General features: G+C 40.9%; 1 protein-coding gene across 1 annotated transcript; it reads left to right on the top strand.

Moving 5' to 3' along the window:
• The first annotated feature begins 277 nt into the window (after positions 1-277).
• LOC115195764 (transcriptional regulator Myc) lies at positions 278-13,675 on the top strand. The gene is made up of 3 exons (XM_029755985.1): positions 278-383; positions 11,734-12,388; positions 12,728-13,675. Exons 1-3 carry the CDS (start codon positions 378-380, stop codon positions 13,300-13,302), a joined length of 1,236 nt encoding a protein of 411 aa, XP_029611845.1. The 5' UTR covers positions 278-377; the 3' UTR covers positions 13,303-13,675.
• Positions 13,676-15,512: the final 1,837 nt, after the last annotated feature.

Here is a 15,512-nt window from a genome sequence, read left to right as displayed (position 1 = left end):
TTAAAAGAAAGAGTCTCCTTGCCTATGTTGCTGGACCCCCGGAAGAGTAACTGCTGCCCTGGAAGCAGCTAATGGGGATCCATAATCAATACAAAAAAACAGACATATTTGGGAAACTGAACGAACTGAGTGCAAGCATGCAGGGGAAATACAAAAACATTCTACAGATGAGTTACCGATTCAGAGGAAATACTTCTTATTGGATAGGCTCTTTCAAAAGCGAACCATGCCCCCTTCCCTCGGCTGTGCATGTTTTTAACAGAAAACAGCACCAGTAAGTGTCCCACACAAGTGATGAACACTCCACTCCAACGCTTGGAAGAGCACTTTGGGACCTACTTCCCGATCCGTTTGACTGTGATCCTGGCTCAGTTGACATGCCGGTAAGTCAAATAAAACAGCTGATCGAGCTGTCATGTGACCGAATGCTGCAGACAACGCATTCACGGGTCACTACTGAGGAGCTTTGGTTCCTGACTCAAAAGGAATGAATATCCTGCCGTCTCCCTCTGAGCATTAATGCCGCGTTCAAAACAACTGGGAACTCTGAAAACTCAGACGTACAACTTGAGTGTGTTCAAGACAACTGGGATCTCTGAAAAAAACTAGCTCCGACTGGGGAAAATCGTTTTGAACGGTCATCTAACTAGGAATTCCAACTCGGGCCTCTTTCTAGAGCTCCGACTTTCCGACCTAAAGATCACTGACGTCTTGATTTGACCTCGTATTTTTCTGAGTTCTTCGTTGTCTTGAAAGCACCATAAAACTCATGGTAGCCTACCCTTTTGCCAGCTCATATCTGTGTGAAACTGGATTCAGTGCTCTCGTCTGCATTATAACCAAATATCGATCCAGGTTGGGTGTGCACTGTCGACCACGCCCCCTGATTTGAGACATTTATCAAAAACGGCCATCTCATTGGTGGTGGTGAGATAAGATTATGTCAGACTAATTTGCAATTGACTGTCATAGCCCCACGTTAAAAGTATGTGATGGTGAGTGGAGAAGACAATCAGAAAGCCCCCCCCACATTGGCTGTTAAATTAATTGTTTTCACATGGTTGGGGTCGCTAGAGTTTTCAGATATCAAAATGAAGTCGTGAGCCAAAAATGTTTGGGAACCCTTGTATTACAGCCTGAATTCAAAATGTAATATTTTTGTATTTATTTTTTTCACCCATCTACACAGAATAGTGAACACGTTTTTAGACATTTTAGGAAATTCATACCCCTGAGTCAATACATTTTAGAATCACCTTTCGTTGCGATTACTACTGTGTCTTTCCGGGTAAGTGTCTTAGAGTTTTGCACACCTGGATTGTACAATATTTGCACATTATTATTTGTTTTTAAATATTCATGTTCTGTCATGCCTTGGAGATCGACCGGTTGGGGACCACTAATCTAGAAAGTTGAATGACATTTAATTTTGTGCTTCTCTCTGTGGGCTGATATTTCTGCACGGCAGTCCCGGGGAGATGGGGCTGTCGGGGCTCGTACGCGCAGTTTAGAGGGAACATTGCTTGTATGCACTGCACTGTACAGCCTTACCTACGGATATTGGTGACAATTCTTACGAGTTTACGTCGTAGCTCTTATTGCGGGACTAACTGTAGGAAATCACCTCACTGTTCAGCCTATTGTGCATATTGAACATTCATATTGCAATGTACAGATCTTGGGTCCATAAAATGGGGTATCAGCCCGTTTCGTATAATATTTGTGTAAACTCTTCATAGTTGTGTTCTGTGGGTGTCATTGAGTAGGCGGATACCACAAGAAGACTGAATGAATTTGAGTGGCCTAGTTACAGTTTTGACTTAAATCGGCTTGAAAATCTATAGCAAGACATGAAAATGGCTGTCTAGCAATGATCAACAACCAACTTGACAGTCGATCGCCAAACATTTCTGTAAAAAACCAAGCGATAGTGTTCCTGTTTTTTGTAATCATCTCGGGCTTTTGACGGTAGGTGTACCCGATTCAGTTGCCCTGCGCGCCTGGAAGGCAAACTGTAGCCATTTTGATCAATTTCATGTGTCTGAAGGTTCAAACTCTGCCTTCCCGGCGGGCCCAGTGAGCAAATCAAGTGCACTACAGGTCTGACGCTGGCCAATCGGATGGCTCAGATGAACATGTCTGCAGTGAAGTGGCAGGCATAAAAGAAAGCTACAGAAAAATTGATACCGTGAGATTTCAAAACGTTTAAAACCATGACTAGAGAGAGACTGTCAACCAATGCAACAAAAGCGATGCTGTTTTTATGAGTGAATTCATGTTAAAGTTCTTACTCAGCACTGTCAACACTTTGTATTCAACACTTTTAGAAGCCATAAAATGCACGTTCTTCCTATTTCCACTCAGCGCTATACCAAAAAAGCGGCACTAATGAATGAATAGGCAAGTGTATCTATAGGCTTGCGTTGTTATTATTAGCGGCGTGGGTCTTTTTTAATATTTCGGAATATTTCACTTTCTCTGTTCATAGGTGTAACAACATGAATTTGTGCATGAGGCAGAAATAATGGCATGCGACTCGAGTTTCGCCATCAGCTGGAAGACGGTGTCCGGTTTTGCTCAGTGTCAGTGAAGGAAAGGGAGAGTGGGGGGGGGTGTTGAGAGGCGGACCCTCAGTCTGCTGCTCTCGCCCTCCACTGAGACTGACCATCAGATTCAGGCACCATCAGCCCAGTAAAATAAAAAATACAATTGTTTAAATGTATGCTCACTCAGATGTGCTTCACAAGTAATACAATAACGGATCGATTACTGATGTGATCATATAGCCTACCTCAAATTTGGAAATATAATTGTTTTTAAATTGCCCGAACAACAATGCATTGGCAGGGCAATTTAAGTAAAGACGATATGCGGTGATAATGTATTGGGCCTGTAGCTTACTGCACAAACTTCATTGCTACAGTACTGTTTTTAATTGGTTAATGTTGCATAGGCTTACGTTTTTTAAGTAATGTAAAAATAAACATCTGAGCAGTAGATCTCAGCTTGCATTTTGACTCAGTGATCTTGACTCAGAAAAGGTTGGTGACCACTGTTCTAGAGTTTTCCCTCTTGACACTATCAACGTTTCCCTTTAATGTGGAAATTGTGATCGAATGAATGCAATATTAGCCACTTTCAATGCAACATACCGAAACAAAACGAACTATGCAAAATAGTTTGTTGTAGGCAGAACGCACCAGAGTTGGATTCTATTGCATTGACACGCACTTATAGGGAAGTATAGAAATGTAAATGGGAGGACATTCAAAAAGCACAGCGTTTACACAAATAACTGATGATTGGCTTAGAGCAATTTCAAATAAAAAGATTTTGGGGGCTGTTTTGTTAGACTTCAGTGGCTTTTGACATTATCGATCATAGTCTGCTGCTGGAAAAATATGTGTTACGGCTTTACATCCCCTGCTATATTGTGGATAAAGAGTTACCTGTCTGACAGAACACAGAGGGTGTTCTTTAATGGAAGCCTCTCCAACATAATCCAGGTAGAATCAGGAATTCCCTGGGGCAGCTGTCTAGGCACATTGAAGAAAGTAATCTTTACTAACATGCCACTGGCTTTGAGGAAAGCCAGTATGTCTATGTGTATGGATGACTGGGGCGGCAGGTAGCTTAGTGGTTAGAGCGTTGGACTAATAAAAGGTTGCAAGATCGACCCCCCCCCCCACACAAGGTAAAAATCTGCCGTTCTACCCCTGAACAAGGCAGTTAACCCACTGTTCCTAGGCCGTCATTGAAAATAAGAATTTGTTCTTAATTGACTTGCCTAGTTAAATAAAGGTAAAATAATTTTTTTAATAAACTCAACAATATACACGACAACTACTACAGTGACTGAAATGACTGCAACACTAAACAAAGAGCTGCAGTTAGTTTCAGAATGGGTGGCAAGGAATAAGTTAGTCCTAAATATTTCTAAAAGCATTGTAGTTGGGACAAACCTAGATCTTGTAAAAAATAATGTGGAAATTGAGCACGTTTAGGTGACTAAACTGCTTGTAGTAAACCTGGATTGTAAACTGCCATGGTCAAAACATATTGATACAACAGTAGCTAAGATGGGGAGAAGTCTGACAATAATAAAGCGCTACTCTACCTTCTTAACAGCACTATCAACAAGGCAGGTTCTACAGGCTGTAGTTTTGTCGCACTTGGACTACTGTTCAGTCGTGTGGTCAGGTACCACAAAGAGGGACTTTGGAAAATGGCAATTGGCTCAAAACAGGGCAGCACGGCTGGCCCTTGGATGTAAACAGAGAGCAAACATTAATAATATGCATGTCAATCTCTCCTGGCTCAAAGGGAAGGAGAGCTTGACTTCATCACTACTTGTGTTTGTGAGAGGTATTGACATGTTGAAAGCACCGAGCTGTCTGTTTAAGCGACAAGACATGCCACCAGAGGTCTCTTCACAGTCCCCAAGTCCAGAACAGACTATGGGAGGTGCACAGTACTACATAGGCCATGACTACATGGAACTCTATTCCACATCAGGTAACTGATGCAAACAGTAGAATCCGATTAAAAAACAGATAAAAATAACCTTTATGGAACAGCGGGGACTTTGAAGCAACACAAACATATGCACGCATACACACACATGATAACATATGCACTATACACACACGTACACATGGATCTTGTGTTGTAGATATGTGGAGTAGGGGCCTGATGGCACACACTTACTGAGTTGTGAAATCTGTTATGAATGTATTGTAATGTTTTTAAAATTGTATAACTGCCTTAATTTTGCCAGACCCCAGGAAGAGTGCAGCAGCTAATGGGGATCCATAATAAATACAAATACTACTCATCCCAAACTTTACACAGACCAGTGTGGCAATAAACAATCAGAGATGCAGTAGGGCTATATGCAAATAGACAATTGCCATATATGGATCAATGCCATTTACTTTGAACTGCACTGTTTACAGCATGAGTGGTTGTGAGGAGATGCACTTGTTTTGAGATCAAAGTGAGAGCTGCATGTAACCATGTGTGCACATTTTGTTCATATCCTTTGCTAGTTAGTGAGTTATTAGCCCAGTTATAGATCATTTGTAGTAAGCAACAGGGGAGTGATTGCTTCCTACAAGAGCACAAAACATGTAAGTGTGAAAAGCAAGTCAGCTGAAGAGCTTTTTTTTGTCTTAAAGGGGCAGTGTTGTCATTTGAGACAGGCTTGAATAAGCTAAGTAGCCAATAGGCAGAGGGTAGCATAATTTTTCTGATTCTCTGTAATAATGGTATGGGAATAATAATGCATTTTATTTTATAAAGTGGTTTCTTGCATCAAACAACACAACAACATTTTTAGTCACCTCCTTGTCTCCTTGTTTATCTCAGGTTTATGCATGCCCTGCATGTTCTTTTTTTTTTCAAAAGTATAATCCGTAATGGAATGTAGGCCTACAATGAACACCACACATTGGCTGCTACTGTGAATGATAGAACAGCTACTTCCATGTTAAAATGTTATGGGATGCATTTTCTCCATTGTTTTGGATGGTAAGCCACTCTGGTAGGCCTACATTATGATCAAATGGCCACTGTTAAAACTGTAACTTAATTAAAGTGGGTACAGCCTCAGTGTTCACAGTAAACGCTGGAAGTTGCACTGAATTTTCTCAGTGGCCAAAACATTGCATAAAAGGATAACCCCAATGCAATTCTGAAGTCTGATTTCAACAGATTATTGTTATTTTTGTGTCAACATTAGTAATTATTGTCTTTTGTTGAATTTATATAACAACATTCCAAATTTGTTTAGCATGATCTAATCCAATTCTGGCATGATTCCACCATTTTTATACATTTGCGGCAGGTTCAATCGGGGACTTTTATTTTGAAGGCGAACCGCCATTTCTACTATTGTTGCTCACGCTAATGTTGTTCACGACACACACAACCAAATCGCGCCACACGTGCTCGGCACATTAAAGCCCCCTCCCTCTGCCGACTCCTGACGTCATTTATTCTATTCTTAGGTAGGCAGAGTTTGTAGGTCTATGTATACGACTTTTCCTCAGGAGGAAAAGTAAAAACGATATCCTCCAGCAATTAATTGTTGTCCTCTCTAATGGACTTTAGTTTTTGGTCCGTCGCTAAGGCCATTCATGCCACTGTCTTAGGTCATGTTGACCGTTTGAGAAGACAGAACTCATCGGCTTTTCAATGATTCTACATGTGTCTGGGTGTCACCTTGATAATGAGCACGTTTGAAAGGTAACATGCTGACCACACCGCTGGCGTCGCGTGCGCGAGTGTCTCAAAATAAATGTACACCTACATGTTATTCAATCATTGCACCCACACTGCTCACGCGCCTCAGCAAGCTTCTGCGTGGCCAGGCGCTAAAATAGAAATTGTTTCTATTTGTGAGCTCAACACACTGCAAGTCTGGCCTCTCCCATCTCCTCATTGGTTTTAGGAGCATACACCCACGTGGGTGATTGAAAGATGAACTTAGGTCCACACTCCGGTCAGCTGTAGTAATGCTGTCTATATAAAGTCCAAAGAAGAAAAAGAAGCCTGAAGGAGAGATGACGTGAAACTAAAACCGGTAAACCGATGTCGGAGTAGAGGACCTTGTGCATTTCAGGTAAAGTAACAACCCAATGTTTATATACCAGGACAAATTAGCTAGCAACAGCAAGTTAGCTAGCTAACCTGCCTTAAATGTTTAATGTTTTTTGACTTGTCCCCAAATGAATATAATTGGTTCAGAGTTTGTTTTGATATTTCAACCTGCGTGTCCTGATCGTGTGAGGACAGACGCTGGAGACGAGAAGCAAGTACAGGGAGCAAACATTTTAATGAGACACGGACAGGAACAGAATACAGACAGGGGAAAACAAAAACGACAATAATGCTGACACCGGGATCTAACCAAGGAACAGACAGATATAGGAGGGGTAATCAACAAGGTAATGGAGTCCAGCGAGCACTTATGCGCATAATGATGGTGACAGGTGTGTGTAATGATGGGCAGCCTGGCGCCCTCGAGTGCCAAAGAGGAGGAACAGGCCTGACAGATTGCTTCTGGTGTGGGTGAACAAAATCAACATGCACGCAGATGTGGTCAAACCGGACATGCGCGAAGGTTCATTTTTTTTTTTTTTTTTTTTGTCCCCCCACACCAGACACGATCAGAACACCCAGGTTGAAGTATGGTCCCGTGTGGCTCAGTTGGTAGAGCATGGTGTTTGCAACGCCAGGGTTGTGGGTTTGATTCCCACGGGGGACCAGTACGGAGAAAAAAAAATGTATGAAATGTATGCATTCACTACTGTAAGTCGCTCTGGATAAGAGCGTCTGCTAAATGACTAAAATGTAAATGTAAATATCAAAACAAACTCTGAACAAATTATATTAATTTGGGGACAGGTTGAAAAACAAACATTTTATGGCAAATTTAGCTAGCTAACTTGCTGTTGCTAGCTAATTTGTCCTGGTATATAAACATTGGGAGGTTATTTTACCTGAAATGCCACAACCGACCAGAGTGTGGACCTCAGTTTATTTTTCAATCCCCCCCATGTGAGTATATGCTCCTAAAAGCCAATGAGGAGATTCGCGGGGGCAGGACTTGCAGGGCGTCAAGCGTCACAAAAAGAATCAAGTTCTATTTTAGCGCCCGGCCACGCAGACACTCGCAAGCAGTTTGGGTGCAATGATTAAATAACATGTATGTGTACATTTATTTTGCGACGTGTCTGGTCAGCATAAAAATAGAACTCTGTTCTATTTGTGATGCTTGACTCACTGCAAGTCCCGCTTCTCCCATCACCTAATTGGATTTTAGGAGTAAATACCCACGTGGGTGATTGAAAGAGGTCCACACTCCAGTCCAGTTAGTAGTGTTAATGTACCTTAAAGTTGGTTTCCAACCGCCATATAAAGTCCGAAGAAGAAGCAGCCTGAAGGAGGCGAGATTAGTAGAAACAAACTCAGTTTACCCTTTTAACTGTGGATTAATTGTCGGAGTAGAGGACCTTGTGCATTTCATGTAAAATAACAACCCAATGTTTATATCCCAGGACAAATTAGCTAGCAACAGCAAGCTAGCTAGCCAAATTGCCATTAAATGTTTAATGCTTTTCAACTTGTCCCCAAATGAATATAGTTGGTTCAGAGTTAGTTTTGATATTTCAACCTGCGTGTTGAAAGTTGGACACCAATGTGGTTTTCCAACAGCAAGGCTCAGATCAACATGGCAGTGTTGCCATTTGTTTATTAAAAGTTTTTCTGGCTGCAGGATGAAGTTGGTGAAGAGCAATTGCAGAAACTTGCAGTCAAAACTTCATGACATTTGATCACAGGATTTTTTGTAACGTTCATTAGACATGTAGGCGTAAGTCGGACAATTTTTAGCTCCATAATGCAACACACTTTGAAAGACGTGACCAATGATGGTCACCAACTTGACAAGTGATCCACTCGAATGTACCCAATGTTTTTTTTCTGGTTCTTCAAAATGGCTACCATCACAATTGCCATTATAATTAGCAAATTTTATGGTAAGTGTGTGTAATTGTGTATTATAATTTTTGTGAGTTTGATATTCAAATTGTTTCTAATAGGTAAATATCTCAGGAATAGTTTGGTGAGTTTGCAGAGCAGTGTAATATGTTTTTTTACTTTAAATAGGAAGTTGTTAATAAATGTTCTCTGTAGTGGACATCAGGATATATTTTTTTCTATTGTCCCCATTTACTGTAATGTTTGATTTTTCATATGTACCATCAACCGAGTCCAAATGGCAAATTCAGTGCACATTCAAAAGAAAATAAATAAATATTTCACCCCAACACTTATTATGTAAAAACATGTTTTATCATAATCCAAAACCCTTTTTGTTGTTGCTCGATCTCAGGAGGATAAAGTTAGTCAGCTGAATAAACTTTAAAACACACTAGCCTACATAAAATATTTTGACAGTATCTTTTTATGGGGTTGTGCAGTAAAAAGAGTTGCCTTTGGAGAGAAAAAAAACAGCAAAATGAATATGTTGGGAACCTAAATAGGAAATTGGTGCAATAATATACTTGTAAACTTACAACATTGTATCCCAAGGACAAGAACTCAGTAAGGGCACTCCCAAGCATTCTAATCTCAGGGCGAACACTAACCACAAGGCCACTGAGTTGTGAAATGGCCCTAAACAACTGTTGAATCAGTGGCAGTGAGTTGAAAAAGAGTCTGTGTGGGCCCCCTGGGTAGTTGGAACCTATATAACGAGCTAAGTTTACTTCTGCAAGGACTAGGTCTCAAGCTGAATGATATGAGTGATTCCATATGAAACCAGGACAGAACTTTTTTTTTTCTCACAAAAAGGAAGTCATTTAATGGAGCAAGGATTGTTGACATTTATTAGAATTGTTTATCTAATTAATTGAGAAGTAATTAATAATAGTTGCCATATTTATTACATTTTGGCCTTACCCGGGCTTCCTTTAAGAATCCATAATGTTGTATCCGTAGGTACCACAAAGCATGGCTTGCTCTGTAATATGAGTATAGTATTTTTGATTTAATAAAAATAAAAGTACATTAATTTATGAATATTGAAAAATATTCTGTCAAATATGTAGTATACCACCGGCATTATCTATGGACATGACTGATTGTATACATTGTCTGTTTACACATTTTATTAAATGGGAATTTAAAAGAATCCAAACTATTAGCATCAACTGGCCCTGACTCCACCTGCATTTATTAGATAGACCCTATCTTCCATGCATTGTTTATCGATTTTCATCATAAACACCTTTTTTAAATCGTGTTTTAAGACCATTTGTCTCTATATTCATAAAATCAAATCTAAAACACCACCTGTTTTGATGTTGCACTGTCGAATTTTAGATGCCAGGGGGTGCTCTACAACCGTACAATTTATTTATCACAGTACGCACCATTGGTGCGTTCTATCAATTTAACGGAACCATTCTCATATATAGCGCATCACTACCACATGTCTGTTTGACCGCAGCATGGCAGTAGCGAAACTGCATGGAGAAGAGGTAGGCTACAGTGCCATGTCAATCGAACAACCGCCTGTTTTCATTGAGGACATTCCAATGTCGTTCTTCTCCTTCAATATGCTTATTAGCCAATTTGTGTCGGTGCTCATTTTTAAAAATGAAACTTAGCAGTACATTTATAACTGGCCTGTTAGAAGGCAACATCTTATCTCCTCACTACTGATTATATTAACCTTGGTGTGGCCAAAGGCAAAGCTCATTCCCAACACATATCAGAAATGATCAACTGGGTTCACCTGCAGCGGTAGCCTACCTAAACATGCATGCCTTCTTGCTGTGTGTTGCATGTCGTGTCAATTAAGGGTGTGTGCATTATGTCGATTATGTTGCAAAACGTTTAGTCTTGGAAAACGTTTTGCAACGAAAAATAGTTCAAATTTGACAAATTCAGGTAGGTCCCTTCCCATTTCCTTCCGTTTGCTTCTTAAACTGTAAACGGTTTTGTTGCAAAAGGTAATGAGTACACCACAGGCAAAATATTTCATCCCCTCTATAGTCACACTAACTTTTGTGAATTAACAGGGGGAAACATGTAGGTCTACTGAAACCCCTGTTTGAAACATTTATTTTGATGTATTTGATGACAGGCTTTGAAGTGTTGTGCACGTGAACTGGTCGTGCATCTTCTCATTCTCGCATCAGATTTAGAAGTACAATTTCTACTTTTACGCATGTATGCAATTTCCAATAGGCACTCTTTTACCTCTCATCTACTTCTGATTTTTGTGTATAATGCACTGTGGAATAATGCACGTTTTTTAAACTCCTCCCACTTAATTCTCCTTCCGCAACAAATAGTTCCAGTTGAATGAGGATCTCCTGAAATAAATTCCGATGACTGAATGATGTGAATTCGAACACATATTGAAGATCGTAACGATAATTATCGTCGATAGAGTCAATACGGGACTCTTCGTTATTTACTTAACTTAAAAACGCAAACGGGTGTTTGGCGGGAAAATGGTGGCGGAGGGATACGTCGAATGTAGAGCACAACAACCTTTTTATTGAACCCCGCGGAATACTCAGCTGTGATTCTCATGCAGCAATTGATAGGCGACGCATCTTTCTACATCGCGGACCAAGCCCCTGAGCGCTTTATGAATGCTTCTCAGCCAGCAATCATTTTACTAGGAAAACAACATCTCACTGCCGCACACGCTGGCAGGGATTAACGTAACTGTCTGGTTGGAATACTTCTTACAAGCTGCATTTTTCGCGTTTTCGACTTCGACATCTCGGAGTGAAGTACTCTCCACTTTGTTTTCGAAATTAAGGTAAGGAAGGTGTTGATGACATTGCATTCTCCGTGTAGATGACCGTTGGCTAAGTAGACTTGCTTGGTATCTATCGGGTAAAGATTTTGAACTTTGAGATGTTATGTTTACAGATGTCTTATATAATAAATGCACTTTACTAGCCTCTGTATTTTTGCGATGTCTGCTCGGTTTAAATGTCCTGGGCACCACACACCGACTAACTACTTAGTACTTGTATCAGCTGCTGCTGTTTGGTTTTGCATGCTTGCTAGCTATCTGACAGGGCTTTTATGAACTGTGGCATTTTATGTGCATGCACCAATATCAGTTTGCATGCAAAATGATGCATTAGATATATATATTTTTTTTTAACCAACTAATTTACCTCAACCATCTTTTTCACTCAGAAAAGAGCCACCATGCCGCTGAATTCAAGTTTGGCGAGTAAAAACTACGACTACGACTATGATTCTATCCAGCCATATTTTTATGTTGACAACGAAGATGAGGATTTCTATCACCAGCAGCCAGGACAGCTTCAGCCACCGGCTCCAAGCGAGGACATCTGGAAGAAATTTGAGTTGCTCCCCACTCCTCCTCTCTCCCCGAGCCGACCATCACTGTCTAGTATTTTCCCATCGACTGCTGACCAACTAGAAATGGTGACCGAGTTTCTCGGGGACGACGTTGTAAACCAGAGTTTCATCTGCGATGCCGACTACTCCCAAACCTTCCTCAAGTCAATCATCATTCAGGACTGTATGTGGAGCGGCTTCTCTGCTACAGCCAAGTTGGAGAAAGTGGTGTCTGAAAGACTCGCTTCGCTCCACGCTGCTAGGAAAGATTCAGCTGTCGGCGACATCGCAGAGTGTCCTACTCGGTTGAACGCAAACTACTTGCAGGATCCGAACACTTCCGTGTCAGAATGCATTGATCCCTCAGTGGTCTTCCCCTACCCAATAACTGAGACTCCAAAACCAAGTAAGGTGGCACCACCCACGGATTTGGCATTGGACACCCCACCCAACAGTGGTAGCAGCAGCAGCAGTGGTAGTGACTCCGGTAAGATGAATAACAGTTATCATTTCTTGCTACTTAGGATTTATGACTTGACCGTTTTGTGTAATGGCGGTTTTTATTTGAGCAAAAGGCATTCTCGTTGCGTATGTTAACTCTGATTTATGATGCTGCCGAATATGCCTACAGACTAGTCTGTGTTGAGGGGGAGGGTTCCAGGCTGCAATGTTGAGAAATCAGCTGATGTGGAAAAGGGGGTGGGGTGGAATGCAGTGATTTTTTTCTGACTAGGGCATGATGTGTTGTATGTGGCTGATTTGTGGTTACTGTTTCTCCTCAAAAAGAATGTAAATGCTGAATAGTTTTATTTTAATATCATTGCAGAAGATGAGGAGGAAGATGATGAGGACGAGGAGGAGATAGATGTCGTGACTGTGGAGAAGAGGCAAGCGGTGAAGCGGTGCGACCCCAGCACGTCAGAGACCAGACATCACAGTCCCCTTGTGCTGAAGAGGTGCCATGTCTCCACCCACCAGCACAACTACGCTGCCCACCCCTCCACACGGCACGAGCAGCCAGCTGTCAAAAGGCTGAGGCTGGAGAGCAGCAGCAGCCGGGTCCTCAAGCAGATCAGCAGCAACCGCAAATGCTCAAGTCCCCGGACGTCGGACACGGAGGACTACGACAAAAGAAGGACTCATAATGTACTGGAGCGCCAGCGGAGGAACGAGCTCAAGCTGAGCTTTTTCGCTCTACGGGACGAGATACCCGATGTGGCCAACAATGAGAAGGCAGCCAAAGTGGTCATCCTAAAGAAGGCTACAGAGTGCATTTACAGCATGCAGACAGATGAGCAGAGACTAGTCAACCTCAAAGAGCAACTAAGGAGGAAAAGTGAACATTTGAAACAGAAGCTGGCACAACTGCAGAACTCATGTTTGAGCTCAAAGCGGCATTGACTTATTGGGCTCCACATTTTTATGCAAGTTAAGACTTGGTGTGTATAGTTGATATTGAAATGCGAAAGTATGTTTTTGGGAGGGGGGGGGGGGTGCGCTGTCTGATTTCAATGTTAAACTGCCTCAATTGAAGTTATGGGCAGTAAAATATTTAAAGTTTATTTTTATTAATAAAATATAAAAAAACAGGGCTACACATGTTGCATGCCCGATCTAAAATATGAATTTTTATGTTTTGTATATAATTACTGAATATTTCTTGAAATGTATTTTTGGATCTCAATTGTCTGGAAGTTCTGACACTTGTTTTCACTATGGTTTTCCATATTATGTTCCTAGGTTCATTTGAAATATAAATGCATTTCTTTTTGAACATGCCTCGGTCTGTTTTACTTATGGAGACACTTGAATGAGCTCTGTTTGCATTAACACTCAATGACAGCATAAATAGATGAACCTATTATAAGGTGCAGACGGTAACGGTTAACAAATATATTTCACTCATGGGAAAGGGTGTCCAAAAACTGTTAAAAGGGCCACAGGTTGCACCAATGTATTCTCTTTGAAGTCTTAATTTATAAAAGACCAATGGAATCAGAATCACCTTTATTCGCCTACACATTTACATGTGTCAGGAATATAAACTTTCTATCCAGCGGTGACTAGCAAAACCAACTGACATTTTAATAAGGGTCACGGGTAAAATACATTTAGAGTGAACCAATTTCTTATTGAAGGCGATTTGGTATTTTATGCCTCATTTCTATATTAGATGAGTGTAGGCTTCGCAATAATTAGTGATGTCTTAACCTGCATGGTCCAGATGGAAGAAATCCAAGGTAAGTTGAAAAAGGACCTGGACTGTCATGATTCTCCAACCTTTTAGAATTGTGCACTTGCACACTTCCTGTTATGGATTCAAAAGCATAGGAATGAATATTGTAAGCATTGGCTGGAGGGAGTTTTCACCCATTTGTTAAATCCATGCAAGAAGTTGTGCAGAATTGGGATACAATCCTCTTCATTAACTAAAGCCCTGAACCTGCTGACCTCTGAAGTTTACAAGATAAGTCTGAAATCATCTTCGACTAGTCTCTTGTGACCGAAAATATGTTACGTGAGATTTTGTTCTGGGTTGTCAAAATAATCTTCCACACACCATTTTTCTTGCAGTCACTCACTGGTCTTGGTTGTATCTTCAGAATTGTCTGCTTTCATCACAATTCCATTTTTCTATATTTCAGTACACGACAAATCACAAGATGGTGTGGATTTAGCTGGTATGCCTTAGCCATATTGCAGATGACAGATAATCGCTATAATTGATTAAATTATGAAGTGTAGCCAAAAAGGCCCTGCATGGTCAATCCGAAATCTGCATTGGCCGTGCAGCATTTACGGTGATATGGCATCTGCCGAAGTCAGGTCATTCATACTTGCGTTTCGCTGAGCAGCGCAGAGCTGTTGGAATGCAGGACCTCCCGCCCTTACCTACCGTTGACCAATCATGTCAATGCTGAGCTATACCGAGCCCTCCGCATTGTTTCAAAATTTGGGAGGTGATCGGCGATGCTGTACGGAGCCCAGTTTGGCCTCTGCATGCCTCCGGAAGCGTCGCAATTGCATCACACCCTCCATATGGAGATTCCGTCCACATTTTTGGATTAAGCATACATTGTCTTTTAGTGACATCCACAGCATTCTCTTAATCCTTGCAGGAATTAATCTGTATTATCCTTAGTTCTTTCATCACCAATGACCATAATATGAGTTGTCATTCCTATATCCAATCCACTGGCCCTGTGTAACATATGGACACAACTGCATTTAAAATGTATTTAAGTAAGGTGTTGTGTCACTGGCCTACACACAATACCCCATAATGTTAAAGTGGAATTACGTTTTAGAATTGTTTAGAAATTAATTAATAAATGAAAAGCTGAAATGTCTTGAGTCAGTAAGTTTTCAAACCCTTTGTTATGACAAGCCTAAAAAAGTTCAGGAGTAAAAATGTGCTTAACATAATAAGTTGCTTGGATTCACTCTGTGTGCAATAATAGTGTTTACCATGATTTTTGAATGATTACAGTACCAGTCAAAAATGTGGACACACCTACTCATTCAAGGGTTTTTCTTTATTTTTACTATTTTCTACATTGTAGAATAATAGTGAAGACATCAAAAACTATGAAATAACACATATGGAATCA

Source organism: Salmo trutta, chromosome 6 (genome assembly GCF_901001165.1).
Source record: "Salmo trutta chromosome 6, fSalTru1.1, whole genome shotgun sequence".
Taxonomy (NCBI): Eukaryota; Metazoa; Chordata; class Actinopteri; order Salmoniformes; family Salmonidae; genus Salmo; species Salmo trutta.
Note: the sequence above shows the minus strand (reverse complement) of the source record. Positions and strands in the feature narration are given on the sequence as shown.